Source organism: Camelina sativa, chromosome 12 (assembly GCF_000633955.1).
Source record: "Camelina sativa cultivar DH55 chromosome 12, Cs, whole genome shotgun sequence".
NCBI lineage: Eukaryota > Viridiplantae > Streptophyta > Magnoliopsida > Brassicales > Brassicaceae > Camelina > Camelina sativa.
Window position 1 is genome coordinate 16,697,804 of NC_025696.1, and position 21,497 is coordinate 16,719,300.

Consider the following 21,497-nt stretch of genomic DNA (forward strand, 5'->3'; position numbering starts at 1 on the left):
AGACTATCCTCATTGGTTTAGTTTCTTAGTTGTTTCTTAAGGCATATTTAATAAGAAAAAAAAGAGAAGAAACTTTGCTAAGAGTTAAGGAAAATTTTGTTGATTATTGGTAGAACCAAATTTAAGGGTTTCTTAATAATAAATATAGTAAAATAATAATTAATATCTTAAAATATTCAAAATTATTTTATATATCAAAGAAACATATTTTATTAAGAAAAACATAAAATAACATACAACATTTTAAATTATTACACAAAACATTAAAAAACAAAAACATAAAACACACCATGAAATAAAATATAGAAACATATTTAATTAAAACATGAAACATAATTAATATCCAAATTTAGTCCACAAATGTTCAATTAAATCAAGTTTCAATTGGTCATGCACTTCTCTATCACGGATTATTATTTGACCATTCAACACGTTGCTAATATTTGAATTCATATTGATAGAATATGAAAGATCCACACCCTCTGCTTGTGGGAAATCAGAAACCTCAGCTTGACTGTATCCATCTCGTTCATTTTCGACAATCATATTGTGGAGTATGATACACGCCCTCATAATCAATCCCACTTGGTCTTTATCCCATAAAAGACATGGATTTTTAATGACCGCGAATCTAGCTTGTAGGACACCGAACGCACGCTCAACATCTTTTCGGTAGCTTTCTTGGCGGTCAGCAAATAAAGATGCTTTTGGAGTCTGTGGTAGTGGTATGGATTGAATAAACGTTGGCCATTTTGGATAAATACCGTCTGTCAGATAGTAAGTCAAATTGTACTCTCTGCCGTTAACGTAGTAAGTAACTTGTGGAGCTTGACCATAAAGTATATCATCAAAGACAGGAGATCGATCAAGAACATTGATATCGTTAAAAGTACCTGGAGACCCAAAAAACGCGTGCCATATCCAGAGATCATACGACGCGACCGCCTCTAAAACAATTGTTGGTTTGCCGGATCCTCGTGTATACATGCCTTTCCATAAAACCATTATGCCTGTAAAAAGAGGAGATAGAGAAGACTGATTGTCTCGGGAAGAGGTACATAAAACCATTATATGATACCAGTGTTCAAGAAAGCGTTAGGCGGTATCTGGGCGGTGATCCAGCATTTAGCACCTAGAACGCCTAATCAGGGCCTAGACGGTTTTTAAGCGGTTTAGGCGTTTACAACATAAAACATTATATATATAAAATTATGTATAACTATATGTTAGAAAAATAAAAAAATTATAAATTGTAAACAAAATTAAGAAAATACATTTATTTAAGTTATATGAACAACATATAAACATTTATAATTACGTATGCATATATAAAACTTGATAATTTAAATATATATAGAGTTAAAAATCAAAAATAAATATTAAAATTAAATTAATGTAATTTTAAGCGGTTTAGGCGGTCATCTAGGCGTCTGCTGAGCGCCTAGCGTCTAGACGGCGTCTAGGCGGCCGCCTAGACCGCTTTCTTGAACACTGTATGATACTATTGAATTAGGATTCAACCGGTTCGGGAAGCTACTTACTGGAGGCTAACAAAGATATCATCTTCAACTGGATCTCCAACTCCATGATCAAATGATGGTACATAAACTGATCCCTGAACAGCTTGAAAACTAATCAGAGTCTAATGCAAGTGTTGTAACTCCAAGACCCTAAGGTCAACAAAAAATCTTGTAACAATCTCTTTACCTCGTTTCTCAGCTTCTTTAAACAGTTAAGCAATAGTGCAGGATCAAAAGTCCATGGAGCTGGTTAATGGATAAAGGGGTCAAACCAATTTTGAACACTTTGAAACCTTACGTAGAAGATAACTCTTAACAGATCTCACCTCCTCTTCTCGCATGGGCTTCTTTGGGATCCTAGAGAGACATTCAAAAAGTCTGGTTAAAAACAAAGAGCAAGAGAGAGAGAGAGAGAACTATTCAAAATCAAATAAAGCTCAACCTCCATTGCATCAAGTTGCGAACGATACAAATGAAACCCATCCATGGGAAATACAATAGCAACATCGGGAGGATTAATCGCACTGATACGAAGAGAATATATGAAGAATAAATCTTTCTTCTTCTTTCGTTTAATTAGCGACAGAAGTTGTTACATAGATCAACTGGGACTCTTATATGGACTCAAAAACCATGAAATTTCAACAAAAACGAATCCTATATCCATGATTTATAAACATACAAAACAACCAACTGATGAAACGCAAATGAAACCAACATACAAACAAAAGACATAATTAAATTAAAATTGAGACATTTTTCAAATAAACAAACAACAATTACTAGACATGCAAGAACAATTACCACAAATCGAACTGCTTGAATCTTCCCCAAATATTAGGGTTTCGACGGATCGATCTCCACCGGAATCACATGCCTCCTGCTTCACCGGAACCAAATCGCGGCCGAATCCATGGACAATCAGCCGTGGGAATCAACTGGAAGAGAAGCAATCAGTTTTTCGGAATCGAAGAAGAGAATCAAAGCAAATCGCGAAAAGTCTCGAGAGAGAGAGATAAAAGAGAGAAAAGGAAAGTGAAAGAGAGATGAAAAAGAAAAAAATAAACCCCTTCGTCCCAATTAAGACTCGACCCACTGATTTTGTGACACCTGTCCAGCAAGAGACGTTTCTTGCAATCCTAAAATTAGAAACGAATCTTGCATTTCTTAACTTATGTCTGAATAATTAATATTATCTACACCTAAGAAATGAACTAAGAAACAACATAAATCCACCGATGAGGATAGTCTTAGCCTTCATAAAACCTCCAACACTCTTTCTTAGGTTTCTCAATTAATAGTATTATAGTATAGATTCCCTATGTCCCATTGTAGAGTTTGTGTCCATTGCGTGTGACCGACCTTGCCTTATGGTACTACTTGCGTAGGTATCCGCAGATTAACCATAAGATGAAATGTAAATCTCATGTATCGACTAGCTTTTTTGATTATATATAGTATCTCTCATTAAGAACCATTTTTTAATATTCAAATAAGATTTTAAATACGCATGCATGATGCATGGATATATCATGATAGCTCATATATATAGCTATAAATGTATGCAATAAGGATTAGAGCTAATGCTTAGTGAGGAATCATATTCAATAACATTATGATCATTCATCGTATACAATGCAATAATCAATGCCTTAGCTTTTCTTTTCTTTTCTTTTTTTGCATGACACCAGCTAACACATTCACATGTGCTTCTAGCTATTGTTCCCCGTCTATATATCCAAATATAACTCAAAAATATACGCACTATTCATTTAAGTCGATAGATTTATTTGAATTCGACTCCCGACGTCTAATAATGTTTATATATTGCAAATTAATTTAGTCATTGAACTATTCGACCCCGTCCAGAGAAAACAATATATATAATTTGAGACACAAACCAGATTAACCTTTCTAACACATATAAAAATCCCATCACAAATTTGTACGTGATAAAGAATGATCTTAGCGCTAATTAAGGCTTAGTGAAGAATTTATATAGCATAACATTTGAGATCATTAATCGTATACAATGCAATAATGCCGTTGCCCTTTTTTTCTTTTTCTTTTTTTTTGCATATAGTATGTAACTTTCTTAGCGAGAAATGTAACTATCTATTCTTAACCAAACGTAAAAAAAATGATCTGTAAGTATAATTGTTGTAACTTGTTTTTATGAACTTTTCTCAAAGCTAATCAGTAAATGTTCTTACACATACCTATACCAAAAGGTCCAAAACCCACTAGACCGCAAAAGGAATAAATATGTAAAATTGTATCATGCATCTTAAATTTTATCCTCTATTATATATTTTTGGGTTTGTTAGTGCATCTTAAATGTTTTTACATGTTTGCTTCTAACTTTACCCAAAGTTCGTACAATAAAGAATAGAAAGAAGAAATCATAACTCTACATTGAACTCTTTTCATTGCTCAAGCTCTTTCTTCGATTACAAGAAACAACATTGAAGAGTAAATTGCCCAAAAAAGTAGTTTGTTTGGTGGACAAAAGGAATGAAAAAGCTGAGAAATATTTTACATAAGGAAGAGATATATAGATTATACTAAAAACTAGGTGATTTATGTGGAACGGTCTTCACAATTTCACATTAAAAACTCATCCTCAACATAACATCCAACATTCATCTTCATCGCAACTTCTTTTAAAACTTTCTTAGCAAAATAAAGTTCTTTCAAAACTTTCTTAAGAAAAACAACTTCTTTCAAAATTTCCAAAATGCATCCTTCAAAAATTGCATCATCCAGTTTTCTTGGGGGTTTGTGCATGGGTGGTTCAAGACTTGAGAGAGATTCAGAAGTGGTAGGAAATCTCTCTTTCAAGTTTAAGGATGTTGGGGTGTCCAAACGTTTGATCAAATGTGGTCAAAGCAGAAGGCATAATGTGGTGAAGAAGATCAGTGAGAAAGAAAAGAAAGAAGAAATAGGCAAAAAAGATCTTAGGCTTAAGTTTAACAATGATGTATGCCTCTTTGATGTTGTGATTGCATGCGTGAAGGAAGAGTTTTACTTACCACATCAGCGAGATTTGTACATGAAAGAAAAGAGATGGAAGGGTCTCCTCGTAGGAGCAACCGATAAGATCTTCAGTGGGCGATATCCATATACAGTTGAGGGTATGGAAGAGGGTGAACTTGCTTCTGTCACGTTTGCGAACGTGACGACGCCCAATGCTGAAAGAGCGACCATATATGTGTATCCTAAAGAATACACATACACCATCGACGACATAGTTTTGAAATAAAAAAAAATTCTACCATATCATGGAAGAGAAGAATGAAGAAGAAGTGGAGAAAGAATCGAAGAGGAGAGATGAGGGAAAAAAATGAAAGAGACAGAAGGCCAAAATATTTAATTAAGGTGCTTTATTATAAGAGGAGAGTTTTAATTATGCTGTTTATTGAGGATGTAATTAAGAATCTAAGATCTATTATAGTATTAGTATATGTTTTGACTTCAGTCATATATGTTGTTTTATTTAAGGACCTAAGTAAAATGTTGTTTAGACTTCAGTAATAAATATGGAGAAAGACACTTTAACATACATTTTCTATGTTTTACTCTATTTAAGACACTTTTATATGAGTCAATTTTTTCTAAGTTTTGGGCAACTTTTGTACAGTTCTCTTATTTTATTTTCTTTGGTAAGTATATTGTTCTCTTATTTTAATGATGATTGTGCCCCTATTTTACAGAACCAGAAGTTGCTCTCTCGTTAGAACTATGATCTTTATCTTTTTTTCCATCTATTTTCATTTCTCATTTTCTCTTTTTCCATCTTCTTTCTCAGCATTATTTCCTAATGAGGTTGTTAATCTACTAATATTTTTTTGTACATTGTACTATAGTTATAATTTCTCTACATTTTAACATCCATTTAGGTAAAGAATTATATTTTTTTACAGTCCATTTTTTATTAAACACTCGTTCGTTGATTAGTGGACCATTTATTATGGTTATGAGTTACGACATGCATAAAAAAGATACAATGATAAAGAAACAAAATACAATTTTGGAAATATTTTAAAAAGCAGTGGTGTAAAAAATTTCGCTAAAAAATCATTTATGGATGTGTGGATGGGAATGATGGACAAAAGGAAGTAAGAAAATCAAATCAAATCAAATCGTGTTTAAAATGTGTGATACAGTAAAACCTCTAATGGACCATGAAAATCTATTAATTTAAAGAGAGAAATTTCCTAATTTGGTAATTTTTTCGAAAAAAATAAAAATAAGATTTAATTGTTATAATTAATACTTTTATATAAGTAGTTACAAGAAAATAAAATATTTCATGTTTTGAAGAGAGCACTCGAAGTTTTTTATAACAACATATGTATACATATATTTTGATGATTTTGTATAATTATTAATTTATAGTATTGATGAGACTATATATTCACAAAAAAAAATTATAAAAAATTATTATCTTATTATATTATCAAATTGTGTCTAAAATTACACCGATTCTATAGAGATTATTAATTTACCGAATATTAATTTGTAGATATTACTGTAGAATGATACTTAGAAACTTAAAAGTGTGTTAGAGTGTACATTTCTCATAAATATGAGGAGTCTTTTTAGTTATATTGTTTATTTAGGACCTAAGAGCTATTATATTAGTAATATGTAGACTTCAATGTTTTATGGTTAGGTTTTTCTTCTTTTTCTTTTATGTGATTATGTGTAGTAAAATTAGCTTTTTTTCCTTTATCACTCGGATTGTGTTTTCAAATATAATAATCAATCCTAAAAGAAAAATAGAAAGAAAGAGAAAAAAGATAGGTAAGGAACAAGTTGTCAATCAAAATAAAATATTGATGAGAGTCATGAACTAGTCGGGTCATTGCTCTGTTTACTGTTGTTGCTCTGTTTTTACTTTTTATATAGGTTACATTGATATTGTGGGATTGCTTTTATTTTATAAAATCAGTCGGAACAAAAAAAAAAGAACTAGTCGGGTCTTAAGTTTTTCTTTAGAGTGTTTCTTTATATGTTATTTGTACTACTGATGCCTCCGCAAACTGTGTATGTAAACTTTTGAATCTCCAACTAACATACCTGCACTTACGGTCAAAGTTCTCTCATCGTAATTTAAGTAAGTTTAACTTAGTACACGTTTAAGCGCATGATCTTGATCTTTAACATCAATTAATGAACCATAACTATCAATCAATGGAGAAGGATCTACTTGTAAAGCTTATACTTTCTCACTATTGAACTAAGGCCTCCCCGTTGGCCAAAAAAAGAGTCGAACAGGATCGAAGAGCTATTCAGACATATAAGTTGAGAATGGTCTTACAAAAAATAGTTAAGAGAGAGTATGTGTGATGATGAGCTCGCCGTTTGAAGATAAATCTAAGGACGCTTGGATTCCTATGGATGAGGGACCTTCCACTCTCACTGTGACTGGTTTCTCTAGTAGCTTCACTCCTTGCTTCCAATACCTTTCATCTGTACGCAGACAATTTCGTCAAAACGTTTGCTTTCATCTCATAACTGCTAATTATTCACCCTATAGACCATGCAATCCCTGAAACTAAAATGTTGGAAAGGCCAATCCTTTGCTAAGACACATTAGAGGACAATCCATCAGCAACTAACTGCCTTTAGTTGTCAAATTAAATCCAAAACACAGGGTAACCGTAAGCATTAGCCAACAACTATTTCGATCCCCTTAAAGCAATAAACGATTGGCCAGTGCAAAGAGTTGTGAGTATTGTACCTGGTCCTGTTGAGATCACGGTTGAGTTTTCTTTATCCATCACCCAATCCATCCACAATGCGATTCCATGGCATACACCAGGTTCTATAAACTCCATCTGTTTGCAGGTAACAAGCATTTCTTAAAATCATTAATCCAAGTTATTTGTACTAATGATGCCAAACTGCATGTATGTGAATCTCCAACAGACATACATACCTGAACTTCCCCAGAACATGGACTTGTGATGGGCTTGGTGAAGTCAAACTCCATGACTGTAAATTCCTTGCTAAGTTTCTGAAAATTTTCCAAGGAACAATCTTTACATTTCCCTACGTTTGTCAATACACAAATCTAAGAATTGTGTTTACCTTTGTCTCTCCACATTGCCAGATAAAAAAGGGCAAACAAGGACTGTCTTTACCAGTAGGTAGATCACCGCACCCCCCTAAGGTTGTATTCACCAGAGCATGGTCAAACCCTTCTACAATGCCAAGGCAACAGCGGCTCTTCCAAAGATCCTGCACCAGAAGCCAATTCATGAATATAGAAGCAAACACTCTCTGTTTTCTATTTGCTAAAAAACGATACAGTACTTACAGGAAGATACATAGCACAACCTCTCAAAACTCCCTTATACGGCATTACCACTGCATCTTCTGACAGGACAGAATCACAAAGAGTTCTGTCTTTCCTTCACGCATACCAGAAAGAGAATCAGGCTATTGTTAACAAACTGGCTTCTTTGACAAAGCTAAATGACCAACTCAATAACAACATTTACCAGAATCTAAGGTTCTGCCACGGAAGCCCACTTTCAAGTCCGCAGAAATATGGCTCTCCAATCAGCAGATCAATCTGTTGATAAAGCATAGAGACACTTATCAAAATGAAACCCAAAAATCATTCAGAAAATTGGATGACTAAGCACAAAGACTGAACGAAAGGGACATAACTTTTCAAGAGTCCAACAACAAGCCATAACTTTTTATGAATTTTGAATATGATATACATCTTGTGAAAGTTTACCTTGCTTGGATACGCTTCCGCCAACTTTGACTTTACTTCTCTGAAATATTCAAAACGATCTTTTGAAAAACCATTTGAATCAGCAATGGCTTCAAAGTATCTGGCAGCATTCTCTTGCAGCCCAGGTGACAATGATATCACCCGTGATCTGTTGGAGGCATGCAGAGCCATAAGTGGTAATAGAAGACTATCATCAATGACGAGACATTGTGGATTAGAATTTCCCTGTAACTGGAAAAGAGATGAAGAACCATTAAGTGTGCACTGGAATGTAGGAGAGAAATAGTATAGTGTTTTTCTTTTTAGCATCAACAAGTCAAAATATTACGACAACTTTGTGCAGTTTTCAGAGGAATACTTTGTAAATGCAAGACAGACAAAGAAGTTTAGAACCTACAGCGTTTCTAGTGGCCTCAAACATGGACTGCCTGTATCTACTATCACCATATATTGCGACTCTTTCGGGTGGTAATGTGAGGTGTATATCTCCAGTACTTAAAGGAGAGTGTGTCATCTCATGTGTCAAGCTTTGAGTCTTCTTCAGATTGTACAAGATGTTAGTACAAGTATGAGCAGCATGCAAATTAACCTTTTCTCCTTTGGATAAGGACACACCTGCTCCTGGAGTAAACCAAACACACTGTTTCCAATGGTCACACCATTCCCTAACACCTGTATTAGTAAAAAACGAAATCAGAATTGGTATAAATGAGATCAAGACATCTTGGATCCAATGGAGCTGATTGTAACGCAAGTCTGGGGAGAAAAGGGATTCCTCTATAACCAGTAACTACACATGAATTCCAGAGAAAGGTGTAATTCACCTATCTCAGGACTTGAATCTATCCATCTCGGAGCGGTAGAGTAGAAGATTGTTCCTTCACTATCAAGCTGCAGCACCCACCTGAACCAAACAAAAAAAAAGATTCCTCATATCATACTGGGAAAACAGGACAGATCTTGAGCCCTTTGCCTAGGCATCTTAGCATATATATGCATCACCAAAAAAGGAAAAGTGTATTTTTTCATTGTAGAGAACTAACTACGCCAGTATTGCGAAGATATAAGCAGTTCAAACGCCCCAAAAAAGGAAAAGAAGAAAGACAGTAAAAGGACATATTACCAAGAAATTATAGCATTAACACTACCCGCGGTTGTTGCTTCTATGTGCACATCAAGCTCTCCATTACTTTCTGGCCGTTTCCAAAAGTCAAATTCAAATACTTTGACGGGGTCTGACAACTGGATGAATATATGAACTGAGTGTATAAACTAAAAAAAGCTTATGGCAAAACTGCAAGGGAAAGTTTAGGATAGTAGTACCAGTTTGATATCTTTCTCAATAGCATCGACATGCATGCTATACTGTTGTGACTTGATACCAAATAGACTCTCTGAGCCAGCAGGAACTAGACGAACACCATCAGATACTGTAGCCTCGTTATTTCGTAGATTGTGCATGTTACATAAGAATTCACTTTCAACAAGCTTCACATTGTAAAGAAAAAGAAGCAAAGAGATTCAATCAGGCACTCAAGATGAACAATGAAGACAAACCACAAATTTCTATAAAAACACAATGACAATAGAGGTCATGATAAATCAAGAAACGAACCTGGCAATAAGTAGTAGCTCGGTATGGCACGGTTTTTGGATTGTCAACAAGCAACATATCATGAGCATGTTGTAAACTTGGGATCAGACCTTCACCAAGTAACTCAGAGTCCAATATTTCACTAACCTAAATGAAAGAAGAGCAATGAAAGAAACTTATATTTCGTCTGAAATTCACACTGAAAAAAAAGTATGGATCTTTGAATACTCACAAGAACGTCAGCTCGTGAAACAATGTCTGATCCAACTCTAAGTTCATCAGATCGTTTGTTGATAAGGTTAATGTTCTTCGTCATACCATTCTTATGCAAAACCTTCCTCATAAGCTTAACCATCGGTAAGTAGGACTCACACGCCGTCACTATTCCTTCTTCTCCCATTGCTCTCGCAGCCATCATCGATAACAACCCAGCTCCAGCACTATTAACACACACACAAATTTCACATTCTCCAAGTCAAAATCAATTCAATCAAAGTGGTTTATAAAACACTAATTTTGAATAATGGAAAATGAGAAGAAGTACCCAATGTCAAGGACGTGGCAAGGTTGAGTGATGGTTTTCTCGATAGCGAGACGATAAGCTCTGTTGCGGCGAGTATCATTTAGCATGTCGAGATAAGACGTCGTGGAGAGGAGGCCGTCCGTGGAAGTTCCCGGTTGGTCATTGTCTTCGATGACAACCCACTCGGAATTGCCGGTGAGTGGGTCTTGTCTGAGCTGGAAAGCGCGTTGACTAGACTGAGAGCTCATTGTTCGAGCAGCGACGACGAAGCTTCCTAGGCGAGTCAGTGAGTGACGACGGAAGGAGATAAAGGGAATGAAGGTTTTGGGATGAAGTGAAGACAGAGACGACGACATTAACGCCGGTTTAGTCGTCGTCGTGAGAGGAGATTCTCCGGCCTTTGGTTATGTTTTTTGTTTTGATTTTGGTCCTCATACTATTCTATTTATTGTAAATAAACCCCATAGTTTTGAAAATTAAACCTTCTTACCTCTGAACTGAACCTATTGAGAAACAAGAATTTAGGGGTTAAATCATCAATACAAAATATTTGTGGGGGTTAAGATGGAAAGAAAGAACTCACACAACAACTTTCCCATTTGCTCAACTTTGAAATCGAGAAATCCCAGTTTTCGAATTTGTTTGTGCTGCGATTTGAAATTCGTGAAACGTCAAAATTTAAGGAAGAAGAAATGGCGGGAGGAGCGAATCAAGCGTGTATCTTCTGTGAGATCGTGCACAATCGCACCTCAACTCGTCTCCTTCACACCGTTAAGTTCTTATCTTCTCTCAACTCTCTTGTTGTTGTTTGGGTCTCGAGAATATAATCAATGATCAGAGCCTAAATTGAATAAAATTTTCTTAAAGTTTTGTTTCTTTGCGATGGTTTTTTCAGGATGAGAAGGTCATCGCATTTCAAGATATTAAGCCATCCGCTCAGAGGTTTGTAATTTGTGTCTGTTCCATCGAACAATGTGAATTTAGTTTGGAAGAAGTGTGGCTAAGTTTATGGTTGTTAGAATCTTGTGAATTTAGTTTGATTCCGTTTACTTAGCCTTATCTACTGTGATCTAATGTGATCACTTGTGCATCTCCTTAGCTGCCTTTTACTAATAAGAAGCAAACAATGATTTGTAGGCATTACTTGGTAATTCCGAAAGAACACATTCCTACTGTGAAAGACCTTCAGAGAAGAGATGAAGACTACTCCTTAGGTTGGTTATCAAAACATATAATATACACACATCATTTCCTGTTATATCTATGTTTAAAGTTTCGACAAGGATGTTTGTTTTATGATTTGCGCAGTAAAACACATGCTTAGTGTGGGACAAGATCTGTTGCATAAAGATGCACCTCAAAGCATTCATAGGTGAGGGTTCTTAGTTACCAACTATGGATTTTGAGTTAGACTTTTCAAACCAACCATATTTGTAATGCTTGAAACATTATATTTCACTAATTGCTTGATGTGTTTCTTCTCCTTGTGATAACCTATGTAGCATTAACATGATCTGTACTTTCTCTCAGATTTGGTTTTCACCAGCCACCTTTTAACAGTGTTGATCATCTCCATCTCCATTGTTTTGCATTACCTTTTGTGCCCAGGTACTGATATGCTTCATGCTCATTGATCTTTCTTGGGATATTCTTTGCATCTATCTCTCTTACTTTCCCATGGCTTGTAACTGCGTATAAGCTTTTTTAACATATATTGCCATCAAAACAGATGGAAAGCCATCAAGTACAAGTCTTTGGGACCTTTGGGTGGATTTATTGAAGCAGAGACACTGCTGGAGAAGATAAGGCCTCTTCTTTCAAAGGTGTAATTGAACAGACTTACCTAACTGCATTGTGGTGCTTTGTCTTCGCTAAAAATTGTGCAAAATCTCTTTTCTATTCTTTTGTTTGCAAATTTGTTATGAAATGCCAAATATTATTGAGGATTTTGTATATGAAAGAAGCATATGTCAAGTAATTATATGTAATTTCTGTCACTGTCCAAAAAGTGTATACAGTGACGGCGATCTCATTGTTTCCATATTTAATGAGTATGAGACGTATACATGAAGGATTCTCATATAATCTCTGGAGTTACTGCCATAAGATGTAGACTTAGACCCCTTGATTCCATATAGGATCTCTGATATATGTGGGCCTTCTTGTGTTGCTTTGATGCTCTGACATCTCTAAATGTAGGGGATGCACTGGTTGCATTGCATGAGACATACTGCAGCTTAACTGGTGCAGTTGTGTTCTTGCAACAGTATAGTTATCCACAGAACAGGTAACCACGTTTTGAATAAACTCGTACATTTGTGACCTTTCTGTGAGATTGAAATATTAAGTCATGTGACAAATCTTAGGAGGTATTGAGCACTGTGTCATGGGAACAGTAGGAAGCAAAAACCTATATCATTCAAGTTTTAGATTATTTGGCTATACTCAGGCTGTTCAGATTGATTCTTATCCTTTCAGGAGGATCTATAGGTATCAGTAGCACGGATTAGTTTTTGATGTTATCACAACTAAAAACTTGAGCTTATCGAAGTAATAGATTCAAGTGAGATCAAATCTTCTCTGCTCACATGCAGCTTGCGCAGTTAGATACAAGTACAGCTTGCAGTTGCAATGCCCCTTTACCCTCTAGCTTCTTTGATTGATGTTCTGGCTAGAGTACTACTATTTCTTAAGATAAGTTTTTCTGTTGTTAAAAAGATAGGTTTTTCTGGAACAAGTACAAAAATAAAATGATTTGTTATGGGTATGATATTCTGGTGATGTTTTGATAGGAACCACTAGAACTCAAGAATTTGAGCTAACAAACCAACAAAACTTCTTAATGGTGTTATGTCCTAGATGATGAGTACGAAACTTATGCAAAATTGAAATTCTTGATTTGCCATTGTCTTGAAGGATTTAGGCCCATAAATTGTAAGCTTTTTGGATGGATTTACTTGTAAGACTCAACCACCCCTGTCAAATACCAACTCTTTGTTTGGTTCGTAGTCTGTTTTTTAGTTAATAACTTGTGTATACGACATATACACATCAACAAAGCTTCATATTTTCCTGATATTTTAAATGGATTGGTCCTGTCCTTATATTTTTGTAATGCCTTTGAGCAAAGTTGGAGGTCCTCTAAAGCAGATAATTTTGACAATAAAATATCAAACTGTTTGTTTGATTGGTAATGATTATAGATGAAGAGGTCGGTGAGTTCGTCTTCTTGTCTGTTTGGTAATACAACTCTTATAGGTATCTCAATATGTTACTATTCCCCCGTATGTCTCATTGTTAATTAATTTGTTGACCATTGTGAGACCATATGATAGATACTACCACCTGTCTAAGCATTTGTAGATTAACCAAATGAAGTGTACACAATTTATGGAAAAAAAGTAGTTATCTCATGTATCGACTAGCTTTTTAATTACGTCAAATCTCTCTAATAACTTCCGTGTTTATGGTGACACAAGAAAGCTATTAGAAGAAAAAAGCTAAAGCTGGGGCTAGTGAGGAAAACAGCTCAGGCGAAGAAGACAGGCTTGAAGCCTTTTCTTCTTGGAGTGACGAACCAAAGTTAGAGAAAACTGCAATAATAACGTCACTGTCAAGTCTCGAACCTCAGGTTTGCTTTTGCTTCATTGGTTCCTTCTCGTTTTTTTTTTTTTGGTTTTTTCGAGTACAGCTAATTTAAGTTTTCGAAATAGCATATCTGTTAACAGCTGTATCCAAAATGTAGAATTTAAAATATTGTTTATATTTATTTTAAAGAAAACAAAAAGAATCCATGCTCTCTTAAATTAAGAGCTGACGAATCCCACATATCCAAAACGATTGACACGGTTTCGTTTCGTTTTTCAAAGTTTTGTATACCTTTTCAGTAAAATAAAGGCAAGTTTTTTATTAAAAAAAATTAGTATGTTCCAATTTTCCAAAATGCGTTCCTCTTTAGCGACCCAAACTTATCCTGTAAATTACTTTTTTCGTATTTTAAAATAAAACAAAGTATCGGCTCGTACTGGAGGAGGTTGGTGAATTCTATATGAGTATATATGTACTGTCCCTTATTCTCTCACTATTAGGACTTTTGTCCTCTAGCGATTCTCTCTACCTAATTTTATTAGCTTCAATAAAACAAGCCACTAGCATGTACATTAAAGTTTCTAATTGTTATCTACCAGTAATTTTATAATTAATTTTCTTATAATGATTGATTAGATTTAAGATTATGGAGTATTAAATTAAGTGTTAAAATCAGTATAGGTATTCTAACAAGATACTACTACTATATACCACTTTCTTGGGATAAACAATGCATTCCTTATTATCTTTTACAAATGGAATAATAAAGTTCGGCTGCATAAATATAGTATTAATCAATCGGCGGTCGAGCAAATTTTCTAGGTGTTTGGTTCAGTTCGACTTTTAGATGTTTGATTAATTTGGTTATTTACTTAATTTATTTGGTTTCAGTAAATTATGTAATTCAATTTCATTAAAAAGAAGGGGTTTCATATTAGTATAGCAATTTTAATTAAAAAATGCAAGGAAATTTGAAAATGGTCAGGTGAGGACAATACCGAAGGAGAACTGAAGGTGTGTGTGGAAAAGAGTAAAGTACACGTGTACCTTTCTCTCTCTCTCTCTTTCTTCTACTCTTTTTTAACCCTGTCCATGACATGGCCTAGCAATATCCCACCTGGCTTGCCTATGTGGCTCTCAAGTTTCAACATATTTATGGTGGTGTTCTAGCGTCTCTAAGGCTTTATAATATCATCCGAGGGTGTGGATTGGATTACATTATAGCCAATTATATGGTTGAAGTTGGATTTTAACTGGAACCTAAATTAAGAGAAGGACAAAAAGAAGAAAGAAAAAAACGTAGATATAATAAATGTAGAAATGTATGGTTGCATGCAAAGTCCCCCATCTCATCAATGAACAATGCAGTTGACTTCTTCCCATCATCAATAAGAGTAGCCAGACAATGAGTTGGAGTATTACTGTGCCAAGTTTTACCATTACGACTGCGATTTGTGCTGATATGTAATAATGGTTATTGGTTAGTTTCCTGTCTAAAATCTAATCCTAGGACTAACTCTGCATGCCACTCCTTTCATCATACACTACGAGTCTTCGAGACTTTGTTTTCGTTACAAATTTTATGCATACAAATATCCTCTTTTTCAAAAGCATATAATATAAAATATCTAGTTCTTCTGTGATATATGACAGCCAAAAATAAAGTATTTAAATCATCTGCGTAATTGTCTTTTTAAAATAAAAATAAAAAATGTAAATTGTCCCTTTGCTCTGTCCTATAAAAAAGACACTCGACCTCCTCTGCTTCAAATTCAAAACCAGTTTCCTTGGACATCACTGTTTCATCCGCCATGAAAACTTGTTTGATCTTCTTCCTCTTCTACACAACAATTCTCAATTACTGCCTCTATTTCTCTGTTTCATCATCAACACCTCTTCTCCTCCATCTCTCTCACTCTCTCTCAACCTCAAAACACTCTTCCTCTCCCCTTCACCTCCTCAAATCATCCTCCTCCCGTTCCTCCGCTCGTTTCCGCCGCCACCACCACCACCAAAAACAACAACTTTCCCTCCCTATCTCTTCCGGCAGCGATTACCTCCTCTCCCTCTCCGTCGGCTCTCCATCCTCAGCCGTCTCACTCTACTTAGACACCGGAAGCGACCTCGTCTGGTTCCCTTGTCGTCCTTTCACTTGCATCCTCTGTGAATCAAAACCAATCCCTCCTTCTCCTCCTTCCCCTGTCTCCGTCTCCTCCACCACCGTCCCCTGTTCCTCCCCTTCTTGCTCCGCTGCTCACTCATCCCTTCCTTCCTCCGACCTCTGCGCTATCTCCAACTGTCCTCTTGATTTCATCGAGACCGGTGACTGTAACACTTCTTCTTACCCTTGTCCACCTTTCTACTACGCTTACGGTGACGGCTCTCTCGTCGCAAAACTCTACTCCGACTCGCTATCTCTCCCTTCCGTCTCCGTCTCTAACTTCACCTTCGGCTGCGCTCACACCACTCTCGCTGAACCTATCGGCGTCGCTGGATTCGGCCGTGGACGTCTCTCTCTTCCCGCTCAGCTCGCTGTTCACTCTCCTCATCTCGGTAACAGCTTCTCTTATTGTCTTGTATCTCACTCGTTCGACTCAGAACGAGTCCGTCGTCCGAGTCCACTCATCCTCGGCCGCTTCGTCGATGAAAAAGAGAAACGTGTCGGAAGAACCACCGATGATGACGATGATGATATGAAGAAGAAGGAGAAGAAGAAGAAGAAGAAGAACGAGTTCGTCTTCACTGAGTTGCTTGAAAACCCAAAGCATCCTTACTTCTACTCTGTTTCACTCCAAGGAATCTCAATCGGAAAACGGAATATTCCTGCTCCGGCGATGCTACGAAGAATTGATAAAAACGGCGGCGGAGGTGTCGTAGTTGACTCAGGGANGTCCCTTTGCTCTGTCCTATAAAAAAGACACTCGACCTCCTCTGCTTCAAATTCAAAACCAGTTTCCTTGGACATCACTGTTTCATCCGCCATGAAAACTTGTTTGATCTTCTTCCTCTTCTACACAACAATTCTCAATTACTGCCTCTATTTCTCTGTTTCATCATCAACACCTCTTCTCCTCCATCTCTCTCACTCTCTCTCAACCTCAAAACACTCTTCCTCTCCCCTTCACCTCCTCAAATCATCCTCCTCCCGTTCCTCCGCTCGTTTCCGCCGCCACCACCACCACCAAAAACAACAACTTTCCCTCCCTATCTCTTCCGGCAGCGATTACCTCCTCTCCCTCTCCGTCGGCTCTCCATCCTCAGCCGTCTCACTCTACTTAGACACCGGAAGCGACCTCGTCTGGTTCCCTTGTCGTCCTTTCACTTGCATCCTCTGTGAATCAAAACCAATCCCTCCTTCTCCTCCTTCCCCTGTCTCCGTCTCCTCCACCACCGTCCCCTGTTCCTCCCCTTCTTGCTCCGCTGCTCACTCATCCCTTCCTTCCTCCGACCTCTGCGCTATCTCCAACTGTCCTCTTGATTTCATCGAGACCGGTGACTGTAACACTTCTTCTTACCCTTGTCCACCTTTCTACTACGCTTACGGTGACGGCTCTCTCGTCGCAAAACTCTACTCCGACTCGCTATCTCTCCCTTCCGTCTCCGTCTCTAACTTCACCTTCGGCTGCGCTCACACCACTCTCGCTGAACCTATCGGCGTCGCTGGATTCGGCCGTGGACGTCTCTCTCTTCCCGCTCAGCTCGCTGTTCACTCTCCTCATCTCGGTAACAGCTTCTCTTATTGTCTTGTATCTCACTCGTTCGACTCAGAACGAGTCCGTCGTCCGAGTCCACTCATCCTCGGCCGCTTCGTCGATGAAAAAGAGAAACGTGTCGGAAGAACCACCGATGATGACGATGATGATATGAAGAAGAAGGAGAAGAAGAAGAAGAAGAAGAACGAGTTCGTCTTCACTGAGTTGCTTGAAAACCCAAAGCATCCTTACTTCTACTCTGTTTCACTCCAAGGAATCTCAATCGGAAAACGGAATATTCCTGCTCCGGCGATGCTACGAAGAATTGATAAAAACGGCGGCGGAGGTGTCGTAGTTGACTCAGGGACGACGTTCACCATGCTTCCGGCGAAATTCTACAACGCGGTGGTGGAGGAATTCGATAGTCGGGTCGGGCGGGTACACGAACGGGCTGATCGGGTCGAACCGAGTTCGGGTATGAGTCCTTGTTACTATTTGAACCAGACGGTTAGAGTTCCAGTTCTGGTTTTGCATTTTGCCGGGAACGGATCCAGTGTTACGCTCCCTAGGAAAAACTACTTTTACGAATTTATGGACGGTGATAAAGGAGAGAAAAAGAGGAAGATCGGATGTTTGATGTTGATGAACGGTGGAGATGAATCAGAGCTTCGAGGTGGAACCGGGGCTATTTTGGGGAATTATCAGCAGCAAGGGTTCGAGGTGGTCTATGATCTCTTGAACAAAAGAGTTGGGTTCGCCAAAAGAAAGTGCGCATCTTTATGGGATACGCTTAACCAGGACTAACATGCGCTTATGCTGGTTTGACCGTTAAACCGGATGGGTTATGTACGTATGTTCATGCTTCGTGGATGGGTCTTACCGTCTTAGTCTTATGTCGAGACAGACAGTAATTAAGTAAAGTAGAGATGTAGCCTTAATAATTCGATGAAACCATACTCGAAAAGTACATATATAAAAAGGGTTGGCAACGTTGTCAATAGAGTTTACAATATTAATTCAAATCATTTTTTTTTTGTTTTGAGTCATAATTAAATTAAAAAGGAGTTGTTATATTATTTGTTTGTTGGTTAAGCATCGCTTTGAAAAAAAAAAAATTGAGAGCCAATTTAATAAATAGTCGTATTAAATATACACCAAATAAGATATACGAATGACTAGCAATTAGTGGGGGAGGAACCAAAATTTTAATTAATGGCTAGTAATCAATATCATAAACGAGATATGACCAAGAAGAAGTTGATAAAAAATAATTCAGAAAGTTTGAGTTTTGCATGGCAACTACCACCAATACTGTTACTACAAGTGTTCATAATTTGTTTGGTTTAAGATATCATACTTTAACGATTGAACAAAGAAGAAAAAAACAAAATGACCATCAATTATTTGACTTCGTAATCGTATTAAGATGACTCATAAGTGTTTCTCATTCTTACACATAAGAACTCGAGAAAAACTAAAAATTGATATTTTGGTATAATATCTGCTCAAATGACATGACATAAAAAGCATATTTACAAATGATCTTTCTATTATCACGTTCATAAATAGACTGTATAATTTAGTATCAGAATGCATCATCTATAAAATTGGGTAGATTGGCACCAAAAAAACAAAAATTGGGTAGATAATTAGCATTTTTAATTATTATTTTTCTTTTTTTTCAGATATTAATTGTTTTTATTCTAAGTCAATTTTTAATTGATATAATAATAAAACATCAATTTATCAGTTCCACATTCACTGTCACTTAAAAGTTTCAATTTAAATTTGGTGGAACAAAAGAGAAGCTAACCCTATAGCAAAGGAGCTGGATCCAGTCATGGTTAATGATCACTGACACCTGAAGTTTTCTCTCTCCTATGTAGACTTTGGAGACCCACGAATGTCGGACCACTACCTTAGCTGCCTCAGAACGGATGTCGAAACCAGAACTAAAAAACTCTTTATGGTGTCGCATTTCCTCTTCCAGCATAAGAATTTTCTTCCACGGGTTGCTGACTTCTCGAACTCTACTTCTATAGATGGAACATCAATGTTTCGTTTTTCCAAAAAACTCAAACTCCTTAAAAGGGTCATCAAAACTCTTAATAAGGAGCACTTTTCGAACCTAGAAACTAGAGTAAAGGAGGCTCAGGATCTTCTAGCATCTCACCAAGCTCGCTTTCTCGCTAATCCTTCCCCCCTCTTAGCAAGGTTGGAGAGACAAGCTCAACAGAAATGGCATAGTCTGGCTTTGGCTGAAGAGAAGTTTCTTCTACAACAATCTCGTATCAAGTGGATGACAAGTGGAGACAGTAACTCTGCTTACTTCCACAAAATTATAAACAACAGAAGAGAGATCAATCAAATCTACTACTTGGTATCTGATTCAGGGCAAAGAATTGAGGTAGTGTCAGAAGTCCAAGACCATTGTGTGAGATTCTACAAAGAGATGTTGGGTGCTGTTTCTCAAGGTATCTCGGCTGAGGATGAGGATCTGATCAGATCTCTTTCCAAGTACAAATGCGATCAAGCAATGAAGGATATGCTTCAAGCTGGGATTACTGATGCACACATTAAAAGAGAAGCCTTCTCCCTTCCTCGTAGTAAATCACCTAGGCCAGATGGTTACACAAGGGAGTTCTTTCGAGCAACTTGGGATATTATTGGTGGGGACCTAACTCTGGCAGTCAAAGAATTCTTCAGCTATGGCCAAATCCTCAAGCAGTGGAATGCAACAGCGATTACTCTCATTCCTAAAAGAATAGGAGCAGATAAGATTGGCGAGTTCAGGCATATTTCTTGTTGCAATGCTGTCTACAAGATTGTATCCAAGATTCTAGCTCGTAGACTCCAATCACTTCTTCCTGATATGATTAGTAACTCCCAATCTGCCTTCGTTAAAGGGGGTCTCCTAGTGGAGAATGTCCTTGTGGCTACGGAAATGGTTCAAGGATCTAACAGGGACTCGATTTCTCCCAGAGGTATGCTTAAAGTGGATTTGCGTAAGGCCTTTGATACTGTAAGCTGGAATTTCATCAGAGTTCTACTTGAGGCTGCAGACTTTCCTCCAATCTTCTCAAACTAGATCAAGAATTGCTTAACAACAATTGGGGATTTTACACCTTTATCACGATTTACTTTGTCTCGATTTTGAGAATGAGAAACCGAACAGGCTATCGCAGGCTTGTGTAAAAATAAAATTAGGAATTATACACAATAGATAGATCTATAGATGTATAGATGTATACATAGGTTAGATTGGTTCGGATATCCGATCGGGTTCGGGTAAACCTTGTGAGAACTACATCCGATCGGGTATTATACACCATCCTTACCCGAACCGAACTGCCTATTTCGGGTCGGGTTCGGGTTCGGGTTTCAGATTCGGTTAAAATGCCCAGGCCTAATTTCTGGATTGCAAATTTGGATCGCTTGCCAGTTAAAGCTCGCCTCTGCAACTGGGGAATGCACATTGCACCTGAATGTCACATCTGCAACTCTTAGGTAGAAACCCATGATCATCTTGTACTCCACTGCCCTTTCGCTGAAGAAGTTTGGTCCACAGTCATGACTCGACTTGGCCCATCCCTGCATCTTTGTCAACTGGAGTATCCTGATCTCTTGGCTCCTGACCAAATCTCCCCACCTTTCATCAACACTAAAAAGTTTAGCTGCTCAAGCAACCATCTATATGTTGTGGAAGGAAAGGAACCTCCGGCTCCATGAAGGATTGACCTCCTCTGCTCCTGTGATCTTCTCCCAAATCGACCATAGTATAAGGGATACCTTACTTGCTCGTATACACCATAAAGGTTGTGGTCGC

General features: G+C 37.3%; 5 protein-coding genes across 8 annotated transcripts; 2 read left to right on the forward strand and 3 right to left on the reverse strand.

Annotated features, from left to right (window-relative positions):
• Positions 269-1,002, reverse strand: LOC104731945. Its single transcript, XM_010451455.2, has 2 exons — positions 894-1,002; positions 269-767 (listed from the first exon to the last, which is right to left on the reverse strand). Exons 1-2 carry the CDS (start codon positions 985-987, stop codon positions 337-339), a joined length of 525 nt encoding a protein of 174 aa, XP_010449757.1. The 5' UTR covers positions 988-1,002; the 3' UTR covers positions 269-336.
• On the reverse strand, positions 1,483-2,027 carry LOC104731946 (ATP-dependent kinase YFH7-like). Of its 3 annotated transcripts, none has more exons than XR_002034538.1 (4): positions 1,963-2,023; positions 1,847-1,877; positions 1,708-1,766; positions 1,483-1,631 (listed from the first exon to the last, which is right to left on the reverse strand). XR_002034538.1 is itself a non-coding variant. In XM_019233856.1 (4 exons), the coding sequence occupies exons 1-4, from the start codon at positions 2,005-2,007 to the stop codon at positions 1,534-1,536; spliced, it is 225 nt and encodes a 74-aa protein (XP_019089401.1). In that variant the 5' UTR covers positions 2,008-2,027; the 3' UTR covers positions 1,483-1,533. The 3 variants fall into 3 exon arrangements, 1 of the variants encoding a protein (XP_019089401.1); XM_019233856.1 differs by having other exon boundaries at positions 1,483-1,623; positions 1,963-2,027; XR_758700.2 differs by having other exon boundaries at positions 1,485-1,615.
• Positions 6,730-10,886, reverse strand: LOC104731948 (protein arginine N-methyltransferase 1.6-like). The gene is made up of 14 exons (XM_010451456.2): positions 10,413-10,886; positions 10,101-10,308; positions 9,890-10,015; positions 9,598-9,762; positions 9,398-9,516; positions 9,099-9,178; positions 8,672-8,946; positions 8,275-8,505; positions 8,030-8,103; positions 7,846-7,939; positions 7,617-7,766; positions 7,465-7,542; positions 7,267-7,363; positions 6,730-6,995 (listed from the first exon to the last, which is right to left on the reverse strand). Exons 1-14 carry the CDS (start codon positions 10,745-10,747, stop codon positions 6,853-6,855), a joined length of 2,175 nt encoding a protein of 724 aa, XP_010449758.1. The 5' UTR covers positions 10,748-10,886; the 3' UTR covers positions 6,730-6,852.
• Positions 10,978-12,467, forward strand: LOC104731947 (bifunctional adenosine 5'-phosphosulfate phosphorylase/adenylylsulfatase HINT4). The gene is made up of 6 exons (XM_019233374.1): positions 10,978-11,161; positions 11,287-11,333; positions 11,529-11,605; positions 11,700-11,763; positions 11,922-11,999; positions 12,121-12,467. The coding sequence occupies exons 1-6, from the start codon at positions 11,084-11,086 to the stop codon at positions 12,218-12,220; spliced, it is 444 nt and encodes a 147-aa protein (XP_019088919.1). The 5' UTR covers positions 10,978-11,083; the 3' UTR covers positions 12,221-12,467.
• Positions 15,678-18,744, forward strand: LOC104731949 (probable aspartyl protease At4g16563). Of its 2 annotated transcripts, XM_010453147.2 has the most exons (2): positions 15,678-16,865; positions 18,036-18,744. In XM_010453147.2, exons 1-2 carry the CDS (start codon positions 15,791-15,793, stop codon positions 18,473-18,475), a joined length of 1,515 nt encoding a protein of 504 aa, XP_010451449.2. In that variant the 5' UTR covers positions 15,678-15,790; the 3' UTR covers positions 18,476-18,744. The 2 variants fall into 2 exon arrangements, with proteins under 2 accessions (XP_010451449.2, XP_010449759.1); XM_010451457.2 differs by lacking the exon at positions 15,678-16,865 and having other exon boundaries at positions 16,876-18,744.